Genomic DNA, 26821 nt, shown 5'->3' on the forward strand with positions numbered 1-26821 from the left:
GACAGGGCTGCAGAGTCTGGGGAGAAAGGACCGTCTTCCCAGTTCAGCTCTCGAGAGTCAGCACCAACCTGGCAGGCTGGTACTGAAACTTGTGCAATGCCACCACTGGACAGAAGGAAGCTCCTGAGATGTTGCCAAAATAGAAATATCTTTCTCTCTCTCTCTCTCTCAGTTTCTCTCACACACCCACACACACACACACACACGTAGAGTGTTAAACGTTTTTCTCCCTTACTCCTCCTCCTCAGGGAGAAAAACCAGACAACTGTGTCAATCAGCTTCTTATTCAGGGATCGACAGGATTTTACCTTTTTGTACCGTTCCGTAGCGATCTGGGACGAGCAGTCATTTGTATTCCTCGATAGCGTTTTGGCCCTGCAGACCTGGTGGGCCTGGCGTGCGAGGCTGCTCCTCACCACATCTGCTGGTCCAGCTCCAGAGGAGAGCAGGGGCGAGGGGCCATCGCCTTCCTCTGTTTCCCAGGTAGCTGCCACCATAAAAGCAAACAGACTGTCCTGGTGGAACCTGCCTTGCCTGGGTGTATTTATCCCTGTCTTACTTTTTGGTGTGTCTCTTTTTACATTTTTACTCAAAACTGTTGTTTTGGGGTGTTTGGTTTGCCCCGTTCCAGGCGCTTGGCCTCAACGCCCCTCGTTAAAAGTGGGCACGGCTGTAAAGTGGTTGTTCTAGAGGTCAGCAAAATTCTAAGCACTTCGGCTACTCAGAAGTGAAATTTAGCAGCTGTGAGGTTAGCATTAGATTCTGATGCATTGGGAGAAGGGTTGGAGAGGTCTTTTGGAGGAGGTTGTCCTTCACTGTCAGTGATCTGGACAATTCAGAGCACCCTGACGTCCTGCCCATCACGCTGCCGTGCTTCAGGTGTTGCCAAGCATTAGGAAGAGCTTTTCTGGACTGGCTGAATTGCAGAGTTAGAGGCTGGCTACCAAAGTCGTCCTTCACCCCTGCTCCCCCCCTCAACACGCACTTGATCTTTTATAACAGCAATACAGTAAAACTGAGATGCTATCGTCCCAGCCCAGCAACCAGGGGTGGTTGCTTTTAAACACATTTCTACAAAAGAGTTTGATAACTTTTTTTAATCAATGAAATGCAAAAAGAAAACCCTAACTTTTATTTCCTCGTAACGGTTCAGGAAACTGCCAAGTGAATGGTTCCTAGAGCAATCACAACTCTGTCCCCTTGCATGGACTTCAAGTTTTGTATTCTAAGCAGCTCTGATGTTTAGAGCAAGTTTAGCAAACCCGGAGAGACATGCCTGCGTTGTGTTTTGTAGGTGTTTGCACGTGCTTACGTGTTTCCTAAACGGAAAAAGCATGGGACAGGTAGATAAGTGCAAATATCTTGACATCTTTTGAAGAAGTCTTCTAAAAAAATATGCAATACTTAAGAGTTTTCTCTGGTTCTGATGCTGAGTTGTTCATGATGGAGGGAGGAAAACAAATGACAGGTTGCGCAGATGGGGCTTGGGAGAGTTGAAGGAGTTCTCTTGGGGATGTGCAACGTGTACAGTAAGGAAGGATGAAGTTCTGATCCTGAAGGTGATGGGAGGAACAAGGAGACCATGAAAGAAGAACATCCTTCATCTTGCTTTGGCAAAGCAAGCTGGGCGAGCTGTTAGTGTGAAAACAAAGCGTGTTCCCCAGTCTGACTGCACAGCTCGGGGCACGTGGAAACATCTCCAGCCCTCGCTTTCCACACTTCCAAGCTGGGACTTGGGGTCATTTTCCTGCCCCTTCAGAAGAAAAGGGTGATGCATTCTTGCCTTGCTTTGTATCTTATTGGTAAGTGAGGAGTCTCACTGTTCCTCCCACATCCCTCTCGAAAAGCAGATGTGGCTCTAATTTTTGTGTGTGTGTGTGGGGAAGGGAAGGGTTTGGTGCCAGGATCCCTTGTAACGGGGATGTGCTCCTAAGAGAGGGACATTTGCAGGTGTTCTGAGCCAGGCTTCTGCAGAGTACAATTTCAATGACCATTTCAAACAGGAAAGATGGTTTTTCACTTCCATTTTCCTTCTGTCCCTTCTTCCTCCTCTCCTGTCAAGTGCATCGTCAAGCACTGAATGATTTTTCTTAGCAGCCACCTGAGGGACCAGCCCCATTGGGTTTTCTGCCAGAGATTAGATAGGATTGTCTCTAAAGAGTAAGGTTGCCCGAGAGCAATCGCAGAAGATGAGGGCTAAGAGGGTGGCTAAGGTAGGTTTCATTGCAATCCAGGTGCAGGGAGGAGCAGAGATGTGCAAAGTATGCTGCTTTAGTCATAGCTTTTGAAGTTACCAAAAAAACCCAAAAGAGAAAAAAATTAAAACCTTTGAAATCCTATCCTGTTCACACTCGAGAGCATCAAAAAGTTACTTTCAGTCACTTAAAATTTTTGTTTGTTTGTTTGTTTGTTTGAAGTATTTTAAAATAGAACTTTTAAAAGAATACTACCAAACTATAAAAAACATAAAATTATTTATATACATATATTATCTATAAATATAGTGGGAAAGTTTCCCTGATGAGCTTGCTGTGAAGAGAAGGGTGAAGGTGCAGTAACTGCTATACAAGCAACATTTCCTCTGAAACAGATGGCAAACCAATCCTGCAGCGAGGAAGGGCTGATATCAGATGGATGCCTTTGCTTGCCTGGCGCAGCTGTCAGCTTCCTGAGCAGGTTTTTGTTTTACTCTATCGATACTGTGAACAGAGGAGCCTCCCGGGGTGCCCGCCAGCGTGGCATGGTTTGCTGATTCACTGCTTTTCAATTGGCCTAGGGAAAGCCAGGAAATGGGTCCTGGGCTGGTCTGAAAACAAAACTTGTGAAAGGTTCTTTTTTCCTTTTTTTATGTTGGTTGGTTATGTTGGTTTGGTTTTTTTAAATTTTTTTTTTTCTGGTCGTGGTTTTGTTGGGGTTTTTTGTTTGTTTTGTTTTGTTTTTTGGTGCAGAGGTTGCCACTGTGTAAACGATTGTTTCTGATTGCATGCTAAAGAGCCAATATTCTTGCCTGGGCCTCGCTGGAGGTGAAGTTTATAGCTTGTAGCTAGAGTCAGTATAAGGTATGGTAGTGGGAATCAGTTTAATATTATTTCTGTACATTTAATGGCTGTGTATGTGTACGTATGTATGGGAATCATGGTGTCTCCAGTCTTGGCTTGGACAATGCTGAAAGCAGTTGAGGCCCATTCACATCAGAAGATGGAACCAGTTCAGAGGAATGGTTTATGAAACCTTTCTTTTGGTGGATGAGTTCCTCAGTGCAGATAAGGCCCCAGGTTCCAGAAAAAAAGGGGTTTGGAGGTCGTACATGGTGTGGGAAAAACTCATGTGAATTTTCTGGCAGTGGAGGAGCTGCTTTCTGTGACAGAGTGATCCCATATTTTGCTGCCTCTCCTTTGGCAAACTGTGTAGCTTTTCACAGTTGTAGCGAAACTGTGGAGAATCAGATGCCAGCTTGCCAAGCACGAATGCTTCTGTGACAGGTTGAGGCTTTGCGTTTCCACGTCTAGCCGCAGCTTCTTCCCCCTCTGCCAAAACTGTGATTTCAACTGTGATTTCAGGAGGATGTGAAGAGAACTCTGTCCTGTTTTAATACCTCTGTACCTAACATTTCTGTCTGCTTCAGAGTTAGGGCTTGCTAACCCATGTCTTTGCTTGCCTCAGGCAGTGGGGAGCACACTCTTATTTCTGCAGTTGTCCTTCTCAGAGGGGGAACACATTCCTTAGCTCTTTGCTGTAGCACAGAACCCTTCCGAATGTGAAGTGTTGTGGTTCTCTCCTTGAGCCTGCAGAAAGCCCCGGTGCCAAGTCACAGTGGACTGACGTGATGGTTGCCGTGGCCATTCCCTGCTGCTGCCAGGTTCCCTGGGAATAGCTGTGAAAATAATGAGATTTGTATTAATACTGTGCTGCTGCTGATGGGAAAGCTAAACCTCTTCCTCCCGGGAGGATAACCCATGTGAAACTAGGAGAGGGAAAAAGCAGGTCTCTTGCACTGGGAGCTTGTGCAAGCAAACAGTGCTTCTCATTTCCAGCAGCTAGATAGAGAGGGATGAAAGAGGAGGCTTATGAGACGTGGAATTTACACCAGGAGGCTGGGGACACACTTGGAGCCACTTAATGAGATTCAAGGATGTCAGCCTGGTAGGAGTCAGAGCAGCTGGCATAGATGGGGCACCCCTTGCTTGTCCTCCCAGCATTGTCCAGCCATCAGGTTCAGTCCTTTGACTTACCTACATCTTCCCTACCTACTTTCAAGCTGTGATCTGTATAATTCAAATTCCAGAAGTTTGGGTGGTTGAAGGGCAGGAAGAATAGAAAGTGTTTTGTGTCTCTGGTGCTGTTGTAAATCTGGCCAGGGTCGGTAGCAACTGACTGTTTCCATCTGACAGCTATTCAGAGCTAGAATTGCTTTGGGAACAGGCTGAGGTCTTTCTGAAAAGCGTGGTGGGGCAGGCTTGGTGGAGAGGGCAGGGAGCCAGGATTTCAGCCTTCTGTGAGACCAAGGCTGAAGCAAATTGACAGGAGAGATCCCTCTGCTTGTCCTGCTCTTGTTTTGTGACAGCTAGGTGACTTGGTTTTCCAGGGCAGGCCATCCCACGCCTCTGTGCAAGAGTAATTTCACCTCAAAGTGTGGCACAGTAAATGATTCCAAGCAGTCTGCTCTTTGGGCAGAGTCCTGTCACCTTTGGGCTGTTCAACCTCAATGATGCATTTGCAAGAGCAGAGTTGGAGCTTGTATTTGCTGCTGACTTCATCTCTCCTGGAGAACCCATCATATAAATAGAAAGCAGATGAAAAGTTGCAGTTGATTTGGGTAGAAGGTAGTTTGTGAGGTAGACAGTCGTGCATCTTTTGACCTGCAAAAACTGGCACCTCTTAAAAGTTACTCTTTAAGTTTTATCAGATCCTCCTTGTTGATGCATGAGCTGCCTGCCAATTTAGCCCTACCAGTATCCAAGTGTTTCTGCAGATTAGTGACACCAAATGCTATTCTTGCTCTGCTGGAAATACTTTGAGGATAGGAAAAGTCACAGAGCAAAGCTAACTTCTACTTTTTGTCAGGGTCTGGGCTCTTGAGTTTCCCCTGGGAGCTGAGCCCATAGCCAGGACTGAACCAGAAAGTCTGGGGTGTTTGCTGGAGCTGCGGCTGAGTGCCAGTGTAGCCTCATCAGGTGGTAATGGTGTTCTCAGAGATGAGCATTACTCCTGTCAGGAGGTGAGATCCATGCACAGAGCTCTGACATCATCAGTGGAAGGTCCTAAAGAGGAGCTGAGTATCTTTATTTTAATCACTGTCAAAGGCTATTTTAATAGAAAATACATAATATATATGTGTATATATATATTTGTAACCAAATGAAAGCTAGAACTATGCAAACACTACTGGCTGCTGCTTGAAACTGATATCTGGAATAGAGTAGATCTAGAGTAGATTTGTTTGTTTTTTGTTTGCTTTAAAATAAAAAGCAGCAAGTCAAAGTTTTGCTGCAGTGAGTCTTACTAGAAACAGATTATTCCTGGTTATAAAGCGACCTGAAGAGTCCTGCCATCTCTAAAACATTTCCACTTGCTGTGGTATTGTTGCTGAAAGGCTTTCTGTTGTGGAACATTGGAAAACACAGAGGCTGGGACAAGGAGAGATGGGATGTGATGTTTGGGATGGTAGTTGGAAGAGAAGCAGTGCCAAGGAAGGACTGGGAGCATTCTGTTTTGGACATAGGATTGAGCTGCCTTCACAGAATCTTTGTGCTGTGAAGATGTCTGTTGCTGGGATGGGGGCAAGGATCAAAGCATCCTCAGGTTCAGTTCTGTCCCAGTAGTAGTGGAAATCTTCCCGCTGAATCTGACGGTACTGGAGTTTAGTCTGCTAGGAGGAATTTCATGTGGTTTCTACCATTTCTTTGTGTCAGATCTTTGCTTTTAGGATTAACTACACTATATACAACTGCAATCTTCAGTTACATTTGACTTTTTATTCCTGGGACTGTAGAAAATTCAGGTTTTCCATAACATTATCCTCATCCCAACTGTGAACAAGTTACTACTGCTTCTTATAATTTATTGTCTTTCTGTTCCTGAACATCTGTCTGATCCAGCTTTTCACCAGCACCACCTTACAGTGCTTCATTAGCTTTTATGCATAGGGAATTGTTGCAATGGATAAGTTGACCAGGCTAGTTGGGAGAATAGAAGCCTTTGAAGAGTGACTTCTGCTTCCTCTAGTTGTCACTAGGGAGTGCACACACACATACCTGTATATATATCTATATGTATACCTAGATAAAGTGTTTCCATATAAACTCATTTAGCATTATTCTTATATAATTTATATTTTAATCCAGTTGTAAACCAAAGTATTACAGCTTGTGAAACAATATGTCATGGAAATAGGAGGAACCTTTTTAGATGGGAGCTCTGAAAGATCTTTGCTGACAAAAACATGGATACAAATAAAAGTAAAGAATGAGTGCTGCTGAATCCTAGAGATTTGCAGCCTTGGAAGGATTTAAGACATGCTGGATAAAGTCTGATGGTGGGTTACTCTTTAAAACACTGTTGTAGGGGGGATTTATCATCCAATAGAACTGAGTATTGGAGGAATTACTGTGGTGGGGTGTCTGAAAGAGATGAGACATGGTTAAAGTGTGGTTGAAGCTAAGAGGGCAAAGTCAGGGAAAGCTGTTTGCTGCTGGTATCTTCTGGTCACAGATCTGGACTGAGATGTGCTGCGTTCAGCTCTGAGCATCTTGCTGAACAACCCTGCAGGGGTTGATGGTGTGATTGAGCACGCTACAAGCACCACTCAGCAGCGTTTCTGCTTCTGGGCTTTCCCAGCAGAATTCTTTTGGAGTCTCTGCCCCTCTACTGGTCACAAAACCTAGGACTTCTGCCTTGCCTCTTGAAGTGGGTTGCTTGGGTTGCATGACAACTTGCCTGATAGAATACTTTGAGGACCTTCCCTTGTGAGGGAAAATGAGGCAGGAATTCAGATGAGGGTTTGCTGTGTATACTAGAAGATGGATCTAAAGTGATTCCATATGGTCCCCTGCCTGACCCCTTCCTTGTAAATGCAGGGTTTGGGTGAGTTTTGGTAAACTGACATAGAAAAGACAGGACAGGCTGTCTCAGTGCTGGCACTGCTTCTGCCTGTGTCCTCTTTCGCTTGCAGTTTCTTGCTGTGGCATCTAACAAGGGTTGGAGTGTTTGTTGAGATGGAGTACAGCTGCTACAGGATCAGGTGCTCCTGGGCTTTGGTGTATCTCTGCTGTCAGAGTGACTAAAAGAACTCACAAGGTGGGTTCAGGGCCTTCTGAAGGCCTGGGAATTGTTTTTGACAGTGGTTTTAATGGTACTTAATGGTTTTGAAGGAAAACAAGTGTCTTCTGGCAAGCCTAGAAGTAAAAAGGGGGAAGACAGCAAATCAGACAAGCCTGGCACAACTGGGAGCTGGAGAGGGGAAGCCACAAAAACAGCTGCTGAGGCACTTAGTGTCTAATTTATAGTTTTGGAGAACCAGCTGCTGCTATTTACTGATGTCTAGAGGTGGTTGAGGGTTTTTCAGTAACTTCCCTGGAGGTGCAAGTTCTGTTGTCACAAATGGGAAGAAAAAAATGGGTTCAGAGACAAAATCTTGCTGATTCTTCAGTAATTGCCTTTCCAAGGAATTAGCACTAAGAACAAATTCGGCTCTAACAGTGTCCCACAGGCTTGGCAGCAGCTCTGCTTCCTCTTGCTCTTCTGTTCAGCCTACATGCTAGAGTCTCTTTCTAAGGAGGGTTTCCCTATGTCCCTTGCACTGAGCAGGGTGATGGTGCCCCTCCCTTTGTTAATGAGTAAATTTATGTCACAGTCCCCAGCAGCTCAATGCATGCTCACAGCTCACAGTAGGTGAAGCACTCTGCCAGCCACACGCAGCACAGCTCTTAACTACAGGGTCTGGCAAAGAGAGTCTGTGAGGAAATCTAGTTGTAGTCACCACTTCTGAGGGTTGCATACAAGGTCCCTTCTCTCCCATGGGCTGTACCAGTGCATGGGAAGGCCATCTATCATGTCAAATTCCTTTTGATTGAGGCAGCCTGTAAGCAACTTCAGTGCAAAGGTGCTTCTCAGGGCAGCTGTCAGGATAAACTGCTCTGATAGCAGCAGCAGATCCCATCTGGCTGCTGTGTTAGAGAGCAGTTCTGATAAACCTGGCAGAAGAAAAGGGGAAAGCAGGCTGAGGAGGAGAGAGGTGCCTTAAACCAAGTGCTGGCTGCTAACGCAGCAGAGATATTTGCTTGGGTAAGTGGGTTGGATGTGGAGTTTGTGCCAATTTTTGTTCACACAGGAGGTTGGGACTGCATTGCTGCTGGCTGGCTTTCCTGATGGCTTTGGGTCGTGGACCAAAAATTCTTTTTGTTTAAAAGCTTTAATTGTTTTTGTGTAAGTGTTGAAAAATCTTAGATCCCTCCCCAATTATTTTAATGTTGTTTAGTTCAAGTCTCATCCAGCAGCTGTTTGTGATCTAAGAACAATCTCTACAATGCCCATGGGTAGGGCTTTCTAGGACTCTGCAGATGACAGTTGTGGCTGTAGGTGGTGATGTCAATAAGATGGTTTTTGTGCTGCTGTAGAAGTTGGGAGGGATGAGGAAGGGTCTTTATAGAAAGCCAGGCTCTGTTGCAGGATAGATTGAATCACTAGGCACTGGTGCAGGGGGTCTCTGAGGTTAGAGGTGCAGGTGGGATTTTCTTTGGATATTTTCATTGGGGTTTCCCACTGCATGAGTGCTTCAGCTTGCTGCTTCAGGAACCAACAACAGGCTGTGCTGCTTTCAGCTGCAGGAACGTGGTCAGCACTGAATCTATCCCTTGGGAGCCTACAAGAGAACCTCAGGAGGTGAATCGTGACCTTTTAGAACCAAAACCTAGTCGGACTTTTGCCAACGAGGAGCTAAACCTGCATTTTGCAGGGTGGTGGAGCAGGCTTGGGGGTTTTGGCTGTTAACATACATTCAGATCCTTGTTTTTGCAGGGTGAGATGGGCCATTTCAGAAAGCCAGGCAAGGAACGTAGTAGCATTTGAACCTCATGTTCTTATCCTAGGTTTACAGCAAGAACCACAGCAGGTATATTGTTGCTGGGGTGGAAGGGGAGGCTTGCAGCACCCTGTTCCATGGCTGGGAGCATGTATGTGTTACATCAGGGGGTGCTGGATGCTCCATGCCAGAGATACTCATTCCCCAAAAGTGGTCTTAGCTGTGTCCATCAAGCTTGCAGGGTAGCTGACCCTGCTGCCAGCACAGCTGTCCAGTTCATGTGTCATGTCTGTCTATCTATCTTTTTATGTTGACTGACAAGCTCAGAGCTTTCTGCTGAGCTGGTGAATAGCATCAGAGGGTGGTTCCCTTCAGAAAGTAGGGTAATTCTTGCTAGAAAAACGGTTTCATTACTGATTATATTCTAGCAGCAGAATGATTACCAGAATAATTATTTTCATTAAAAAGAAAAAAAAAGGTGTTAATTCTGATCTGATAACAGTGACCTCCTGACATCACCTAGCATGTGATTCACATCACACCTCTTCTAAAGCTGTTTCTATCTCCCCTGTATCTCCCTTCAGCTTGCAGTCTGTAACTGGGAAGAGGGCCATGAAAGCCCTCAAAGTAAGTGAAAACAGCAGCACTTCCACCATGCTCCCACATTAGGTGGGGCTTCTTTGGATAGCCAGGGACATGCCCTCTAGTTCTCCCCAGCCTCAACTGTTTGGTGTAGGAGGGAGGAGCTCTGCAAAGAGCAAGGAGAAACAGCAAGGAAAGGAAGTTGGCGTGGCAGGGAGGAGGGAGACAGCAGAAACATGAGGAAGGCTCAACTGCTATCAGCAGTGGCTGGGGCTGCTGGCACTGGGAACCAGCAGGAAGTGTTTGGTAGAATAGGAAATGACTGCAGAGTATAATTAGGAAGAAACATTGTCCAGCGCATTGTGGATGCAGTGGGCAGGGAACTGCCAGCTTTAGAGCCTACCTGCTGCTGCCATGAGAGACAGGTGTGCAAAGGTGCTTTTGCCCTATCCTGCATTAGAGCTGAGCATCACCAGACAGTGTTTTGCATCTTGGAGCTGTGAACAATAGCAAAGGAAAATGAGCCAGTCCCTGGGGGCACATTTGCTGTGTGGCTCTCAGAAATGGAAGGAACCGACAGGTGGCAAGTGAGGGTTGGGCATGGGTAGCACCAGACAGATCTCAAGTGCCACTTTGTCAGTGTGAGAGTTTCTAGCACATGTTGAGACTGAAGTTTGATTCCATTTCAGTGCCTTCTCCTTTACCAGTGTAATTACTTCTATTTAAACTCAACAGCCAAGGGGAGGGCACAGAGAAGATGGAGCCAAGCTATTCTCAGAGGTGCACAGTGGAAGGAGGAGGAGCAGTGAGCAGAAGTTTATGCAAGGGAGATTCAGGTTAGGTGTTACAAGATTTTTTTTTTTTTCCCCAGAAGTATAGCCAAACAGTAATGGAACAGGTTGTCCAGGGTGACTGTGAAATCCTCATCCTGGGAGATATGCCAAACTTGGCCAGGCAACACCCCAAGTGACCTGCTGAGAGTCAGCCCTGCTTTGAGGGGGGAGGCAGGGTGAGGACCAAAGGCCTCCCATCCTGTCCTCTCTTACTCTGGGCTTCTCTGCCACCCCCCTGGAGTATAAAGTACTGCCCCATCATATAAGACAGGAAAAAGACAGATTTTTGCTACCAGTGCATTTCCAATTATGATTTGTTTCATGTCTCAGTGAATAATCCATGGAATAGCATCCTGTCTGCCAGAGTTTGTGGGGAAAGCCAGCCACTCCCCATACCACCAGCTTCCTGTTTCCATTAGACTCTGCCAAGCTGTGTTTTTGTTACCTTTTGTTTGTTTTAAGTATTATCATGTTAAAATGGGCAGCTTTAAGGGGCTTCCTAGTTCATATCAGTTAAGCTTTTGAAACATATTCAGGTATCTCTTAAATACTGCTGTGTAAGTTCCTTGTTTAACCTGACATATTATGATTTTTACTACAGTTAGCCAAGGCAGTACTTCGAAAAACTCAGTGCATGAATGGTTTGCAGACTGTCAGCTGTGTTGAGCCTCCAGCTTGACTTAGTTTTTATCAATGTACTCTTGCCCCTCTACCCCTCAGAAACATGGTTAAACGGCTCTGATTTCTGTATCACAGTGAAGTTTATTTGTTTAAACCTTCCCATTATCTTTGCAGTCAGACCCAAAATTATTGGCTATGAAACTGTGAAACTAATTAGGAATGAAAAATGAAGCAATATTTGTTAGATTTACTGCTGACTGTAAAGTACAGAGGGTGGCAACATGAAAGGAGACAAAGACAATTGAAATGACTCAGTTGGGGGCAGGGAGAGGAATCACATAACTGCGGCTGAGAAACTTTTTGGAAATGAGTTTGAACCTGATGATACTTCACTGGTTTCTATTTGGTCGTGTTCAGAAGTGGTTTCTTGAAGCCAAGAACTTTGGCAGGGGTCTATTTGCTCATCCCTGTGCTTAGGGGCACGGGTGCGATGTGGGAGCTTGTGCTCCCATGATGTTATTTGTCTGGGAGTTTCCATGTTTAAGAAAACTCTGTGGATTACTGTGAAGCTTTTATTCAGCACGTCATTGCATGTCAGTTGGTAACTGAATGACTCTTGGCTTAATGAGATAAGGACTGGTGGGGAGGAGGAAGGTGCCATGTTGTCACAAAGGCTGGCAGCTGCAGATTACACTGACAAAAGGGGGCCAGTGCAATTCTCCCAGGAGGTGTGAAGCCTCCTCACCCCTGCGACTGTCCTCTGCCCATAGGGTGCTTCCAGGGGGAAGGACTTTGAAGTGCAAGAGGAGCGTTGTCATTGAGATAATGCAGGTTTCTTTTGTGTTCATGTACCTAAGATTGCTGACAGTTAGGAGAGGCCAAGGGATGCAAGAGTGATCCTTCTTGGTGGCAAAACAGGGACTTTTCCTAAATAAGCTCTTTTGAAAGGTGACTTAGGAAACAGGCAGCTGTAAGTTCCTGCAGTGGCATTCCTCACCTTGTGCTCCGTACTTACAGGGAGGGGTGGCAAAGGACAAGAGAAGACTGGATCAGAGGTTAGTGCACAGAAATAAAAGCAAGCTATTCAAGTCCTGCTTTATCTGAAAGGGAAGGGAGGCAGTTTTCCTCAAAGCCTCTGCTATCTTAAACACTAGCTGAAGCTTCCAGTGGTTGCTGAAGCTTCCCTCTGCCCCCTCCTTTACCCCTTTCCCTGTACCACACTGTGAATATGACACCAGTAGCTCTTTCTAAAGTTTCCATTAAAGTGCTCAGAGCATGAAATGCTGTCCTGTCATGCTAAAGCAGATGAGTGCCCTGTTCAGCTAAATAGCCCCAGACAGGGGCTCTGATATCTGAGCACTTCCTTGCTGAGCAGAGGAAGGGTGCTGTAAAGAATTAACAACCTAAGTGGCTTTGTATGGCAATGTGCGATACAAATTTGATTTCTTAATGAACTAAACTGACAATCACCTTCTAAAGTAGAAAAGCCTCTTAGAGGGAATATTCTAGAATGTATTCAACAGGAAGATTTAACTGGCATAACTTTTAATAAAGAGCACAGGACTTTTCTTTCTTTCTTTCTTTTTTTCCCCCTGAGCAATCACTCCAGAAGCTGAGTTGTATTAAGCAGCAGCAGATTTGCAGGACAGTAACTACCTCTGTCTCTGGGAGTGCTGAGGTTACCATACTACACACTCTAGATCAGCAAAGCTTTCACTTAAGACAGATTTGTTTCCCTTACCTCTGTGTTTCAGAAATGCAGGTCTGCTCTGTAAAGTGACTCTATGAAAATGGCATCTGGCAGGAGCAGGAGAAAGCCGTTTGGGGCCCAGTGTCCCTCTTTGCTGCCAGTTTCTGGCTGTGACCCTTGCAGGTTTGCTTTGGGTGGATTTGTTACTTCACATGTTCAGCCAGCTGTCCCTCAGGCCAAAGGCTGCTGCCAGGGCAGTGAGACCACAGGCTCAGCTTCCTGCACTGGGAAATCAGTGAAGGCTGTGGAAAGTTAGAGGAGAATCCATCTCCCTCCTGTCTGTGAGGGAGCAGGCAGCAGTGAGGGGGGAAAAAAGCAAGCAATAAAATACAAAACACTTTTGTATGTTGTTCATTAGTCAGCAGATCTGACTCTGCAAATGTCTATATACACACAAACACACACAGAGAGCAGATCTCTGGTGTGAGAAGGTGCCATTTCTTTTTTCTAAACAGAGTCCCTTTCCAAACTAGAACAGCACTTTAAATAGGTTCCTCTTTAAAAAAAAAAAAGTTTTAAAAAAAGAAAAAAAAAAAAGAAAAAGGAAAAAAAAAAAACCAACACCTTTACTGAAGAAATGCACTTTAAATGGTAAGATGAGCATGGCTGTTGCTGGCTCTGACACAGCTGTACAGGTGGGTGGCTCCTGGTCAGCCAGAGCCTTGGAGGGAGCGACCCTCAGCTGCCACTGCAGCCCCCAAACTACCGCAGCTCTACCTCCCGCTCCCGCAGCCCTCCAGCCTGGCCCCACCACCCCCGGCCAGCAGCTCCCACCACAGTGTGTCCCTGGCCACAGCTCAGCCTTGCTGTAGCACTAGCAGGACCAGCACGCCTCAGCCTGCTAGGATCCTTCTGTGACCCGTCAAGGAAAATCCCAGCCTTGCCTGTAAGGAATATTGAAACCCTGTCTGCAGTAGGTCAGAAGTGACCCCCTTAACAACACAGCCCTCTGCCCACGCAGGGCTGAGCCAAGCTGAGCAAAGCCACCGGAGTTGTTGCTGGGGCTGTGGTTTTTGTTGGTTAGTTTGTTGTTTTTTTTTTTCTCCATCATGTGGATATGGAGCCCTACGCAGTTCAGTATTTTTATTTTTCAGTCCAAGTTTGCGTGTCCCACATTGATTCTGCTCTGAGCTGGTTTGCAGAGTAACCATGTGTAAGAAACATTGTGCTGTCACCTTCAACTGTCAACCTATAAATCAAACTTTGTAGGACTGGTGTCCTAACACTCAAAACTTATTTTCACAGTTAAGAAATTTCCTGCTGTACTAATTACTCTCTCTCTTTTTTTTTTTAATTAATGTTATTTTTGGTTTCAAGCAAAAAAAAAATAAATCAGTGTTCACACTCACCTGCAGTGGGTTGAAGTGGGTAGGGGGTAGTGGAACACTGGAACAGGTTGCCCAGGGAGGTGGTTGAGGCCCCATCCCTGGAGATATTCAAGGTGAGGCTCAACAGGCCTTTGAGCAACCTGATCTAGTTGAGGATATCCTTGCTCACTGCAGAGGGGGTTGAACTAGATGACCTTTGGAGGTCTCTTCCAACCCAGACCATTCTGTGATTCTATGAAGTGTGATCCCGCTTGTGTAACTTGTGGATGTCAGACTGTTCTTTGATGATTTTAACAAGCTGTCCCCAAGCTGCTCCTCCACCATCACCTTCCTTTCCCTCCCCCAGCAGCAGACAGCAGCTCTTTGAGGGGCCAATGGCACTGTGGCCGATGGCATGCAGGGCCAGCCAGAGCCGCTGGAGGTGGGACAGGCAAGGGTGGCAAGAGAAGCAGAGGGGAAGGGGGAAACCAAACCAAGGTAGAGGGGACTGTACAATTGCAATGAAAGAGTTTAGCAAAAAGCACTCTTGTTGGACAGCTTTAAGAACAATGTGAATGAAAACTTAGCAACTTGGGTAGGAATCTTTGAAAATTCTATCAATGTATACTTGAAATTGTTTGTATTAAAAACAGCAGATCGCATTTCCTTCTTTCTTTTAACACTGTGTATAAGAACATTATGCATGTGAGTGGTTTGAAAATTAAATGGTTTAATACTCAGAGCCTCCTCACTGTCTTGCTGACTGGTGTGATCTGACCTTGGTGTTTTCTTTGCTGCCCACCACAAAGCAGGCATGGTGGGAGAGCCTAGGCCCTGCTTTAGGCAGTTGTGCCCTAAGCCCAGGGACACAGGAGAGGTTGGGCAATGGCCAGGGCACTGTTCCTGTCATCTCTGATGACTTATGACCCTTTTTTATGAGTACTGCCTCACCACTTGTGCAGGCTCAGCCCTTTTCAGTCTCACTGTGTTCATGCTGCAAGCTCAGCACCCAACTCCCGTTGCAGTGAAAGGGCTTCTCTGGCTGCTCATGGCAAGAGAAACGTTTTGGTCAGTGCCATGTCAGAGACACCCAGGCATTGCCTCAGCCCTCCTCTTCCACCAGCCTCCACAGCCCACAGCAGAACTACAGAGGCAGAGGTTACAGGAACAGATGGTTTCTGGAGCCACACAATGCAGTCACAAGCTGGAGATAGGACGCAGCAAGAAAAGACATAGTGGTGACTGCCAGAGCAGGGGAGGGAGAAAAGCAGCTGTCCCCTTTTCTCCCAGGGCCCCAACCTCTGCATTACACACACAGCTTCTTTCCAAGGCGTTATTCCAGGCAAGCACCTCAACACAAAGAGGATAACTACTTCATAGGTCTCTCAGGTGTGTAAGGGCACTACTGGCTACAGCAGAGGAGGTGACCCTCCATGTCCAAAACACGCACCACTTGCAACAGAGATGCTCAAACCATCCTACTGGGGAACAGCAGAGTGAGTCCTGCAGAACCCCTAACTGCTCCCAAAACTTGAGACAGAGTGAGCAAACATCATAACAGCCCTCTCACAGACTGGCACATCTACCTCAAGTCCCTCACTGCCTAGCTTGCTGTGGCAACTGCTGCTGTGAGAGGAAGCCTTTATGAAGGCAGATGTTTCACTGGTTCTACAAAACCCAGAGTAAACTGCACACTGGGGAGTGCTATCCACTGGTGCCTCAGCAGCTGTCTGCTCCTCAACAACATTTATGCAACATATACTAACAACAGGATGGGACTTTTGCCCTTTTTGTTTTAAACAGCTGCCCTAAAGGCAGAAATCCTAAGAGGAAGACAAGCTCACCACATATTCTTCTGCATCTTGAAGACAAACCCTGTTAGAGCTCCTACAGCAGTATGGCCACCTTGTGTGAGCTAGAAGTCAGATGACATGTGGTGTGGCAGCAGGCCAGGACACTTCAAGCGCCAGGAGTAAACTTGCAGGTAAAAGAGCAGATTTCTAACAGAGTGAGGGATATTGGTTACCTTACCCAGCCATTGCTACCCTTCATAGACATTCCCCATTACAGTGCCCTTCAGCACAGAGCTAGTGCAAATCCTACTGCTCAAAGGGAAATACACAGCCCTGGCTGTGCAAGGCTTTCACTAGTGACTGCTCACTGCTTGGACACATCAGACATGCCAGAGCTACTGGCAGGTAGGGCTCTGGTGTTTGGCAGCTCTTCTTGGCAGTGCTGGGTTAACAGTTGGGCTCCATAAAGATCCTTTCCAACCTAAGTGAGTCTGTGATTCTTCCACCTGCCAGCATTCCACCCAGAGCTGTCTACAGATGTTTCTGGCCCAGACAGCACATTCCACATGGCTGCTGCTGTTCCACTGACCCCTCCAGCATGGAGCTGCTCTGCTGAGACTGGGGGAGCATAAGGAAAGTTAAAGTCTAGAAGTGACTTAGTGAAAAGTGTCCGTTCAGAGATAAGTTTGTTACATACAGATCTAGAGGCTTTTAATGAACTAGGGGATCAGAGTTACAGTTGGAGGTCTGGAAGGGAGGAGGGTTGTATGACAGCAATGCTGGACTTGGGTTTGGGTGCTGGAAAAAATTCCAGCTTTGCTTTGAATAAAGGATGGAGCAGGTGAGATGCCCTCTGAGCACCCTCTCCTGACACAGCAAGGAGCAGCTCAGCTGGATGCAGTCCCTCCCTGCAGCTTGCACCAAAAAGTGAACCCAGGCAGCCCTGCAGCAGCCTGTATTTTGTGGCAGTACTTGACTGTGCCGCTTCCAGAGGCAGAGGAGGGCAAAGCAGGCTCTGCCAGTCCCCTTAGGAGCAAGGATCAACTATTCTGCCCATGAAGATGATGGTGTTGAGGGCAGCTTCCCGGATGAAAAGCAGGAAGGGCCTGTTGGCATTGAAGATGACTCTGTTCGTGGGGAAGGAGCGGCCAGAGACGAGAACAGCTGTAGCAGCCGATGCCTCGCTGCCTTCTTCATTCACCTACCAACCAAGAGAGATGGCAGCATTAGTGTGGGCATTGTGAGTCCTGCACTTGAATCACAACCACCTCATGCAATGCTCCAGGCTTTGGGCAGAGTGGCTGGAAAGTTGCTCAGCAGAAAACAACCTGGGGGTGCTGGTCGACAGATGGCTGAACATGAGCCAGCTGTGTGCCCAGTTGGCCAAGAAGGCCAACAGCATCCTGGCCTGGATCACCCACAGTGTGGCCAGCAGGGGTACGGAAGCGATCGTACCTCTGTACTTGGCACTGGTGAGGCCACACCTTGAGTACTGGGTTTAGCTTTGTGTCCCTCACTCCAAGAAGGACATTGAGGGACTGGGGCATGTCCAGAGAAGGGGAACAAAGCTGGTGAAGGGTCTGGAGAACAAGGCTGGTTAGGAGCAGCTGAGTTTAGTCTGGAGGAGGCTGAGGGGAGACCTCATCGATCTCTACAACTCCCTGGAAGGAGGCCAGAGTGACATGGGGGTCAGTCTCCTCTTCCTAATATCAATTGATGGAGAGACAGGAAATGGCCTGAAATTGTGCCATGGGAGGTTTAGGTTGGATATTAGGAAAAATTTCTTCACTGAGAGTGTGGTCAGGCATTGAAACGGGCTGCCCAGGAAAGTGGTAGAGTCCCCATCCCTGGAGGTGTTCAAGAAACGCTTGGACATGCCACTCTGGGACATGGTTTGAAGGCCATGGTGGTGTTGGGTTGATGGTTGGACTTGATGTGGAAGAACTTTTCCAACCAAAACAGTTCTATGATTCTATGCTGAACATAGAGGACTAGTCCTCTTTCTCTATGGAAGATGGACACCAAGCTCCCACCTCTCCTCAGGGCTCCAGACTGCTGAGGAAATGAACCATGGTTTCAGAGCTGGGGTTTTTTTGTTTGTTTTTTTTTTCTTTAACACTTCATGTTTTTAAAAGCAAAAGAGGAAGACACCCCTGGGACAAAACAAGGCTTACCTCGAGGAAGGCCTTATGGAAAGCCTCCGAAACATACAGGTCTGTTCGGCCCTCTGCAATGATACCTGAGATATAAAAAGGACGAAGTGAAAACGTTGGGTTTTGACAACACCTCTAGAGAGAACACACTTCCATCCTTCATGGCCTGTGTTTCAACAGAAGGTACATCTTCTCTGAAACCAAAATGCCCTCTACCAGCTGCAACTGACTGCTGAACTCCCATGCTCCTAGTGCACAGCAAGGCTGAATGTCCAGTGAGGGGTCTTGATCACTTCTCCCTAGTTTCACATGATAAACGAGAGGAAATGGCCTGAAATTGTGCCAGGAAAGGTTTAGGTTGGGTATTTGAAAAAAAAAAAAATCTTTCCTGAAGGAGTGTTCAGGCATTGGAACAGGTTGCCCAGGGAGGCGGTAGAGTCACCATCCCTGGAAGTGTTCAAGGAACAGCACTTAGGGATATATGGTTTAATGGCTGTGGTAGTGTAGGTTGAAGGTTGGACTTGATGATCCTGGAGGTCTTCTCCAGTCAAAACAATTCTGTGATTCTATCATTGACCATAGCAATATGTAAACGCTTCCTCACATGCTGCTGCACTTACTGCCCTGGCACCTGTGAAAGAATGGCTGCCTTTCACCTCCACCCTACACCACCCCATCTCCACCTCTGACCTGGGAGTCTGGCATTTTCTGGACTGAAGAGATCTTCCAGCCCCATTTTTCTCAGCTTCTCCTTGACACTGAAGCTGTCCTCAATGCGGAAGCGAGGGAGATAAACAAAGAGAGAGACCTCCTTCATGGAGTCTATCCAGTCCTGCAGCTTCTCTGATGTCAGGTCTCGCTCGACCTCCACCAACGATGTGCCAGCCTTGGGCAGGACCAGCACCATGGTGATATCATCCCCTTTGTAAGGCAGCTCCAGCACCTGGACTTTGTCCCGGGCAACAGATGCATGGCGGAACTTGGCCTCTTGGTACATGATTGGGATTTTGCAGGTCTCACCACTGGCTTTATGAAACACATCCAGTTTTGTGTTTGGAGCTGGGAACTGCGACTTCCAGTGCCCCTGACAGGGAGAGAGGGGAGGAGAAACATGAGCAGTGTTTCCCTCCCAGAGAAAGGGGCTGCTCCCCTGGCTTTGTTAGCCATACCTTAAAATAAATGGTGTTGACCAGGACCAGGACAGTGAGGTCATCAATAGCTCTTTCTGGAATCACCTCTGTAATGCGATTCTCTGTCTTATTAGCCACCCACTCATTAATGATCTTCCTGGAGAGTTCTGGCTTCTCCTGAAGGAAGAGACCAGTGAAAGTTGAAGGGTTTAAACACCTCTTTGTATGCCTTCTGCAGGAGACATGAACAGGGCATGTGCTTGGCCAGGACACTGCTCCCAGCACAGTGCTGCAGTGTTTAGAAATGGGAAATGACTGTCGGTGAGCTGAGCTGGGACAGGGGGAACCACATCCCACACTCCCTCTGCCTTCACTGATATCCCACACACCCAGAGTGGGGCATTCCCTGTGGGAATAATCCTGATAGGGGTGGAACAAAAGCAGAACAACAGGGTTGGGGGACCAAACAGAAAAAATAATCCTGGGTAGTTGAAACTCACTTTGAAGTTCAAGGGCCAGAGTTTTGCTCCATAAACGATTTCACTGATGTTCTGATAGGTCTCATTGAAGACCAATGACTTCTCCCCAAAGAGGCGGTTGGCAGACACCAGCTCTGAGGATTTGTTTGCTTTCTTGTAGAGCCGGCAGTTCAGCTTGGCAAAGAAGAAGTGGATCTGATCAGATGTCTTCTCTGAGATGGTGTCAAATCGAAAGACCTGGAGGAGCCAAGAAGGAATCCATGAGCAGGCTCTTGCAGGTGGTGCACCACCAGGAGGTGGTGATGCAGCCTTTGCTGGCTGCTCAACAGCCTACATTATGGAGCCAAGAAGTCTGCAGGCCCTCAGAGCTTCACCCTCCATATTTGATTTGACCTCCATCCCTGGAGGTGTTTAAGGCCAGGCTGGATGAGGCTCTGGCCAGCCTGATCTAGTGTGAGGTGCCCCTGCCCATGGCAGGGGGGTTGGAACTAGATGATCCTTGTGGTCCCTTCCAACCCTGACTGATTCTATGATTCTACGATTTGGAATCCAAGTCTACAGAAGAGCAACACACCACAAGTTCAAAAAATGAGTTCTGGAGAGTCCAAAATGGAAGACTAAATGCTCCTCCCAGGTGAGCACGAAAAGGGTAAGCATTCTCAGCATGCTCCTCTTTCTGACTCTACTGATCATGAGCTGAAGGGCAGGGGGCAAGAGAACAGAGCCAGACTCTTTGCAGTGGAGGCCAGTGTGGGGATAAAGGGCAATGGGCACAAACTGGAATCCAGAAGGTTCCACCTGAACATGAGGAAAAACTTCTTTGCTGCGAGGGTGCTGTCCAGAGCAGGCTGGAGCAGGCTGTCCAGAGAAGTTGTGGACCCTTCTCTGCACAGATTCCAAAACTGCCTGGACATTGTGATCCTGCACAGCCTGCTCTGGGTGACCCTGTTTGAGTAATGAGGTTGGACTAGGTCTCCAGAAGTCCTTCTCAACCCCCATGATTCTGTGATTCCTTGCTCTACATGCTTGGTCTTTGACTTGTCCCAGCTTCTGACTGTCTCTGACCCAGCATCCTATCCAGAAGACTCCAGCTCTTGCTCACTGAAGCTCTTTCCCTAGAGCTGCTGGCAGGACACCTGCCTGGATCTGCCTCTTCCTCTGTCACCCACCCACTTTCGTTGCCCCAGCTGTCAGAGGAAGATCATAATTCGTACACATCTATTTATCTCAAATATGGACATGACTTAACTAGGCCCTTTAGGTGTTTCTGCAGAAGACACAGTAAGGTGTTGGAGATGTTTTCCTCCATGCACGGTGACCTCTGTCAGGGAACACATTCTAGCCTCCACATGAACCATGAGGCTTCTTCCAGTGCCGCTAACATTAACACGGTTCAAGCAGCCTTGTTCACAACCCCCCTCCCACAGCCCAGCGACAGCCTCACACGCGATGAGCACTGCACTGATGGGGCCTGGAAGCAGCTCTCAGGTCAGTGCAGGTCACAGGAGGACCCACAAAGTTTGTGCTAAACCCTCCTATGATGATGCCATAGGCTACTGCCTTCCCAGGAGCAATTCTCATGGCCTGTTGAGTAACTCTGGCACATCTTATCTGTTTTTGCAGGGAATGGGAACATGCAGCAATCACTTGAGGGCAGATTCTGCAGCACAGTGAATTTTTTTTCTTAGCTGCCAGCTGGAAAGACAATTATGATTTATCTACTACTATGCAACCTCAGGGCTTTTAAGGCACAGGAAATCCCACAGCATGTTGCTCCACACCAACATCCAGGATCTCTGGCATTGTTTCCTACATGGCAAAGGTGGTGCTTCTGGCCCTTCCATAAAGAAAAGGGAGAGATGATGAGTGCAGCTCTGCATCCTGGGTGGCTCAGAAGAGAGAGAGTCTCCTCCTGGTGAGAAGGGCTGCCCAGAAGGAAGGCATGAGTGGAGATTTTGGAGATGGTTCACTGCTCTGCTCAAACTGTGTGGATAACAGCAGGAGACCCCAACATTACTTAACTCCAGAGGCAGAATCTGTAAGGACAGTGGCAGTGGGGACAAGTGGAGCAGTTTCATTCACACCTCTGTCACAGGGAGAGAGGCCCATTTGGTCTGTAGTCTCCTATCTGTGGGGAAGGTACAGGCAGTACCAAACCACACATGGCAGACAAGTGGTTCTGACAGTGAGGAGGGTGCTGGCAACAGGCCTTGGAAGCTCAGATATTTACCGTGCTGCTCTAAAACTGCTCAATACAAACAGGCCAAAGCTCTTTTGACCTGAGTGCTCAGGCTGCTCTTACACTTACTACAAAGAAGACCTCAAGAAGCAATTGATGTTCCTGTGGTCTCACAGGGTGACAAGAGCCCCAGGAGCTGGGAGGAATGTGTGTCTTAGTTCGGTCCCAAAGGAGAGAGAGCGAGAGAATGTAAAAAGAGCCTCTCCCAACAGGCCTTGCTATCATGGCTTTTTCTGCTTTTTTAGTGCAAGAAAAGGTTTACTTGCCTGCTCATATACATGCTTTCCCAATCTGCAAGAAAAAAACCTGTTCCCATTCCCTTCCCTCATCTCCTAACTGGGCTTCCTTTCCCCCAGCTGAAGACTAACCTCTCAAAACCAGGAAATCCATGCTGAATGCTGGATCCAAACAGGAACTTAGAGAAAAGACCTGGGACCCATACATGCCCAGAGGCAAGCAGCCCATGTATGCCCTTCCCAGGAGCTTCCTGAGCCAGGGAGCCAGCCTGACCCAGAGAGCCCTTGGGCAGCAGTCAGCCACTGTCACCTTTGCTGTCTTTCACACCCTCATGAGAGCTACAGGAAAAGGCTGAGGAATTCATAGAATCATTAAGGTTGGAAAAGACCTTTAAGATCAAGTCCAACCATACAGAATCATAGAATCATTAAATGCCACCAACCTCCATGAGCTGCTGGAGGGTGCTACCACAAGCTCCAAGTTTGGTCATGGCAAAAGCTGTAGAAATGCTGAGGGGTGACATGAAGATGTTTTCCCCATCGTCCTTGGAGTCAGCCAGGTACTTGTAGAAGACAACAGCAAAGCGCGAATTGGCCTTGGACAGCTCCCAGACCCGGGGGTTGGTCGACTCTGGGAGCTTTCCTTTCTCTGGATCTTGCCCTTCGCCCTCCTGGGGCTTCTTCTCGGGGTTGCGATAGATGCAGATGGGGTTCACTGGGATGTCCCGGGGCTTTGCAGTGCAGACGTCTTCCACCATGTAGGGCTCAGGGGCAGCCAGGCCCCAGACACTGAGCAGACACACCGCAAACAAATGCATTGTCCTGGAAGCAGGAAGAAAGAGCTTAGGCACAACCTGCACACCCACGCTGCCACCATAGCCCATGGCTCCTGTTTCAGCCAACATCAGTGACAGGAGCTCCATGGTCCTCTCCAGTTGCCCTTTTCTCCTGTAGCTGCAGGATAAACCAGGACAGACAACACCAAGAGCAGGACAAGCATGCCTCTGAGCACATGCTGCCTTCAGAATGAGAATCAACCAGGATGGAAAAGACCTCAGAGATCAAGTGCAACTCCAATATCTAACAGCTCCTGACAACTAAACCATGGCTCCAAGTGCCACATCCAATCTTTTTTTTAATGCCTCCAGAGATGGTGACTCCATCACCTTCCTAGGCAGCCCATTCCACTGGCCAATTACTCTTTCTGTGAAGAACTTTCTCCTCACCTTGACCCTAAACTTCCCCTGGCACGGCTTGAAGCAATACACTGAAAACTTGCTGTCCCAGAGCCCTGGGTGCACCCTTTTTCAAGCAGCAGGCTCAGCCCTGACAGGTTTGTACAAAAATGTATGGTTTGAACTTCAGAGTCCCCCCTATCAGCCCTACAAGGTGGCTACCATGATGGGACCCTGCCCATGTGGACACTTCCCTGAGACCAGCTGTGACAGGAACCAGAACAGGATCACCAAAGCCACTCAGCTGCACTGATCTGCAGCCCAGGTGCAGTTATGAGTCTGTACAGATCCTAACCCTTCTTCCTCATGGGGAGAAGCCACAAGTTCCACACACCAGCTGGCCTTTGACAAAATGTTTTTGACTGTTTCCTTCACCTTTTTGCTGGGGAAATCTCCTAGTTTTACTGATCTACTCTTCTCCCTTCACCTGAGCTTCCCTGTGCCCTTCAATTACTCTCTGTGATTTCAGGCTCACCTCAGCTTTACACTATTTAAGGTACTCATGCAGGAAACACTATGTGACTCTATGAGCTCCAGAGGTCCCTCCCAAGCACTATCATTCTGTGATACAGCAGAGAGGGGAGGTGATAAGAGGGAGATCTTCAGAGGAGTGGGTCCCTCCATGCATGGAGCATCATTAATCTCTTAAAATTGTACTTTAGAAGCGTGCATGGTGTGGCTGGTGCACCACAGTTATTTTTGTCCCAACTTCCCAACACCTCAATGCAAAGTGATTCCTTCTGGTACCTGAGGAGGGTAGGTTCATGCTAATAACCATGTTCCAGCAAAAACAGGGCTCTGAAAGTCCTCTAGCAAGGCAGAGAAAATTGCTATTTTCCCCTTTGCTGAAGGGGAAGACCTGCATATCCTATCAGCTCTGGTAGCAAGGCCTCCGCTGCCATCCTAGGGCCAGCTGAGTGGCACACAAGAGTTGTGGTTTTGAGATGCCCTTAACATGACTCTGGTTGGTTCATGCACCCTGTGGGAGGAAGCTCACAGACCGCAGTCACAACAGCTTGGGAAACAACTACTGGAAAGGGTTGGCAGCCTGCCCATGACATGCCTGCTGTGGAGGACTCCCTCAAAGTTATGTCTAACTTCAGGGAGGTCTCTGCATGCTCCCACATACTCACTGCCACAGCTACCAAGTGCTCCTCCAAGATCAGCTGCACTGAGCACTGGTGACCTCTGTGTCTGTGGGTCTTGCCAGTGCTAGTGGGCCAGCACCTGGGGAAGGAAAAGGGCTGATGTGGCATGGAGGACACCTCTGGGTTCTTTCACAACCCCTTCCTCAAACTCTTGGGCAATGACTTCATCTTGGCTTCAGTTCCTCTGCAAAAGCAGGAATGACCTCATTTGGCACCAAGACTGCATGGAGCCCCATAGGGCCCTCTCCAGCACACACTAACAGCATAGCAACCAGCACTGCAAGCAAACATGTCCAAGGAGATGGACTCCCTCAGGCCACAGCACCGTTCTTGCTGCTTACAGATTGTCTTCGTAAAGGGCTAGGATGAATGCAACACCACAAAGGAAAAAAAAATAATTCTAAAAGGGGGGGGAAGTCAACCACACAGAAACAAAATACAAGATCCAGAGCAGGAGGGCAAGGGAAAGGAAAACTATTCAGACAATTGAAAGCACATCAGGAAGTGCTGCTCTCCCAAACCTTTGACTCCTACAGAAAAAGTCAGCCAGCAACAAGCCAAGCAGACTTCTGTGCTGCTCAGCCCGAAGGCTGGGACTGCAGCGACCCTTGGCTGCCAGCCAGCGTCCCTCCCCCACCCACTCTCAGATCTCCAACGGCACTGACTTTCCTGTGGCCATCCCACCACAGTCCCTGTCCTGTCACCCTGCTCACCTCCAGGGAAAGGTATGTCCACAGGGATATGCTGATCTGCCTGACAAGCACAGCTGCCTGCTTCTGTCAGGAGAGAGGCAGATCATGGTGTTCACCATCACACGAAATGCTGCTAACCTCACATTTAAAATACAAGGCACAAGCATGGAGAGAACACCTCATCTTCATCCTGTTCTGATTAAATTAGGAGCGCTCCCTGTTTCTACTTCACAAGTCAAGTCCTGAATCCATCAGCATAGAGGACATACAGGACTTCACACTAATGGCTTAAACCCAAATTTATCAGCAAATAAGGCTGATTTGGCCCTTCACACATGCAGTGTTGTCTCTTACAAGCAAAAGTCCTTGTTATTTCTTAGACCAGCTCTTCACTATAGGACTTGGCTGAAAAACACTGCTCCTCCCCCTCCACAGCTCTTCAACACTCCCTTTCCCCTGCAGCACTGCCACACGCTCCATATGTCAACTGCTTTCGTCCTGGAAGGATCCCAGAAGTATGACTGCAACATCACTGCCTGAAAGGGGTTACTGGCAAGGACGAATGTAAGAATTAGAAAGGACTGTTTTTAATGCTTCACTCCTCTAAGTGTAGAAAGCCAAGCAACAAGTTGCTGATTCAGCTCCAAGTCAGAAGGCTCTGGGGAAGCACGGAGAAACTCCCCCATCCCACACCTGCTGTGCAGCACAACTGGGCTCTAGCCAATGTGGCACATTCTCATCCCAGTTTTTCATCAGTGCTTGAAAGGTCAACTAACTGGGCTTGCAGATCCACAGCTCACCTTCCAGGAACGACGCTGGGGAACTCACTGGTGCTATTTATCTGCTGTGAATGTCCCACAGTACCCATGTGGTGTACTAAAGAGCCCAACAAATGTTAATGTCTGGCTCTTGAGAAGAAAAACCTAGCAGTGCAAAGCAAATCATTAGTGCTCTTTGACAGCCAGACAAGAGATCAGGGGTTCCTCAGAACCACCTGACTTCATGAACTGCTCCACACCATGAAACATTGTTGGGGGTAGAAATCAAGCATGACACTTCAGTGAGCCTTTGTGACAGCTGGGATGGGAAAATGCTCCAAAATGGCTCCTCAAGCCCCTGACCAGAGCAAAAAACCACTCTGGCAGCACCTCAATTTCATAGGCTTTCCCTTTTCATAAAGGAAAAAGAACCTATTACAAGGAATTAAGTAACAATGAAAATTCAGCACAGATATCTCTCTTACCTGTCCCTGCACCTCCAGCCTTCTGCTTTGGGGATGTAAATGCAGATCGTGAGGAGGACAGGTAGTCTTGCTTGAACCCAAAGTAGTACCACGCAGTTTCCCCAGTGGATTTCTGTGTTCAAGCAGAGCCAAGGCAAAAGCAGGGGAGGGTGGGAGGGGAGTGGGATGCTGAGGCCAAAGGCTGATGACCAGCTGCAAAAGGTTAAGCAAAGAGCAGGGTAAAAAGGCAATGTTTAGTTTGAAAGAGGTTTTAAAGTTCAATCTGACAAGGGAAAGTTCTATCATCTACTCCATGCAAGTACCAGACACGTTCAGCTCTTGCCAACAGAAAATGAGCTCATATCATAAAAAACCCCAAAGA

The 26821-nt window shown here is 47.6% G+C and overlaps 1 protein-coding gene across 1 annotated transcript; it reads right to left on the bottom strand.

Moving 5' to 3' along the window:
- Nucleotides 1-16911: 16911 nt before the first annotated feature.
- SERPINC1 (serpin family C member 1) lies at nt 16912-26485 on the bottom strand. Its single transcript, XM_054384262.1, has 7 exons — nt 26461-26485; nt 22586-22964; nt 19689-19904; nt 19228-19365; nt 18749-19142; nt 18080-18144; nt 16912-17106 (listed from the first exon to the last, which is right to left on the bottom strand). The coding sequence occupies exons 2-7, from the start codon at nt 22958-22960 to the stop codon at nt 16933-16935; spliced, it is 1362 nt and encodes a 453-aa protein (XP_054240237.1). The 5' UTR covers nt 22961-22964; nt 26461-26485; the 3' UTR covers nt 16912-16932.
- Nucleotides 26486-26821: the final 336 nt, after the last annotated feature.

The sequence above is a fragment of the Indicator indicator genome, chromosome 10 (genome assembly GCF_027791375.1).
Source record: "Indicator indicator isolate 239-I01 chromosome 10, UM_Iind_1.1, whole genome shotgun sequence".
In the NCBI taxonomy this organism is placed as follows: Eukaryota; Metazoa; Chordata; class Aves; order Piciformes; family Indicatoridae; genus Indicator; species Indicator indicator.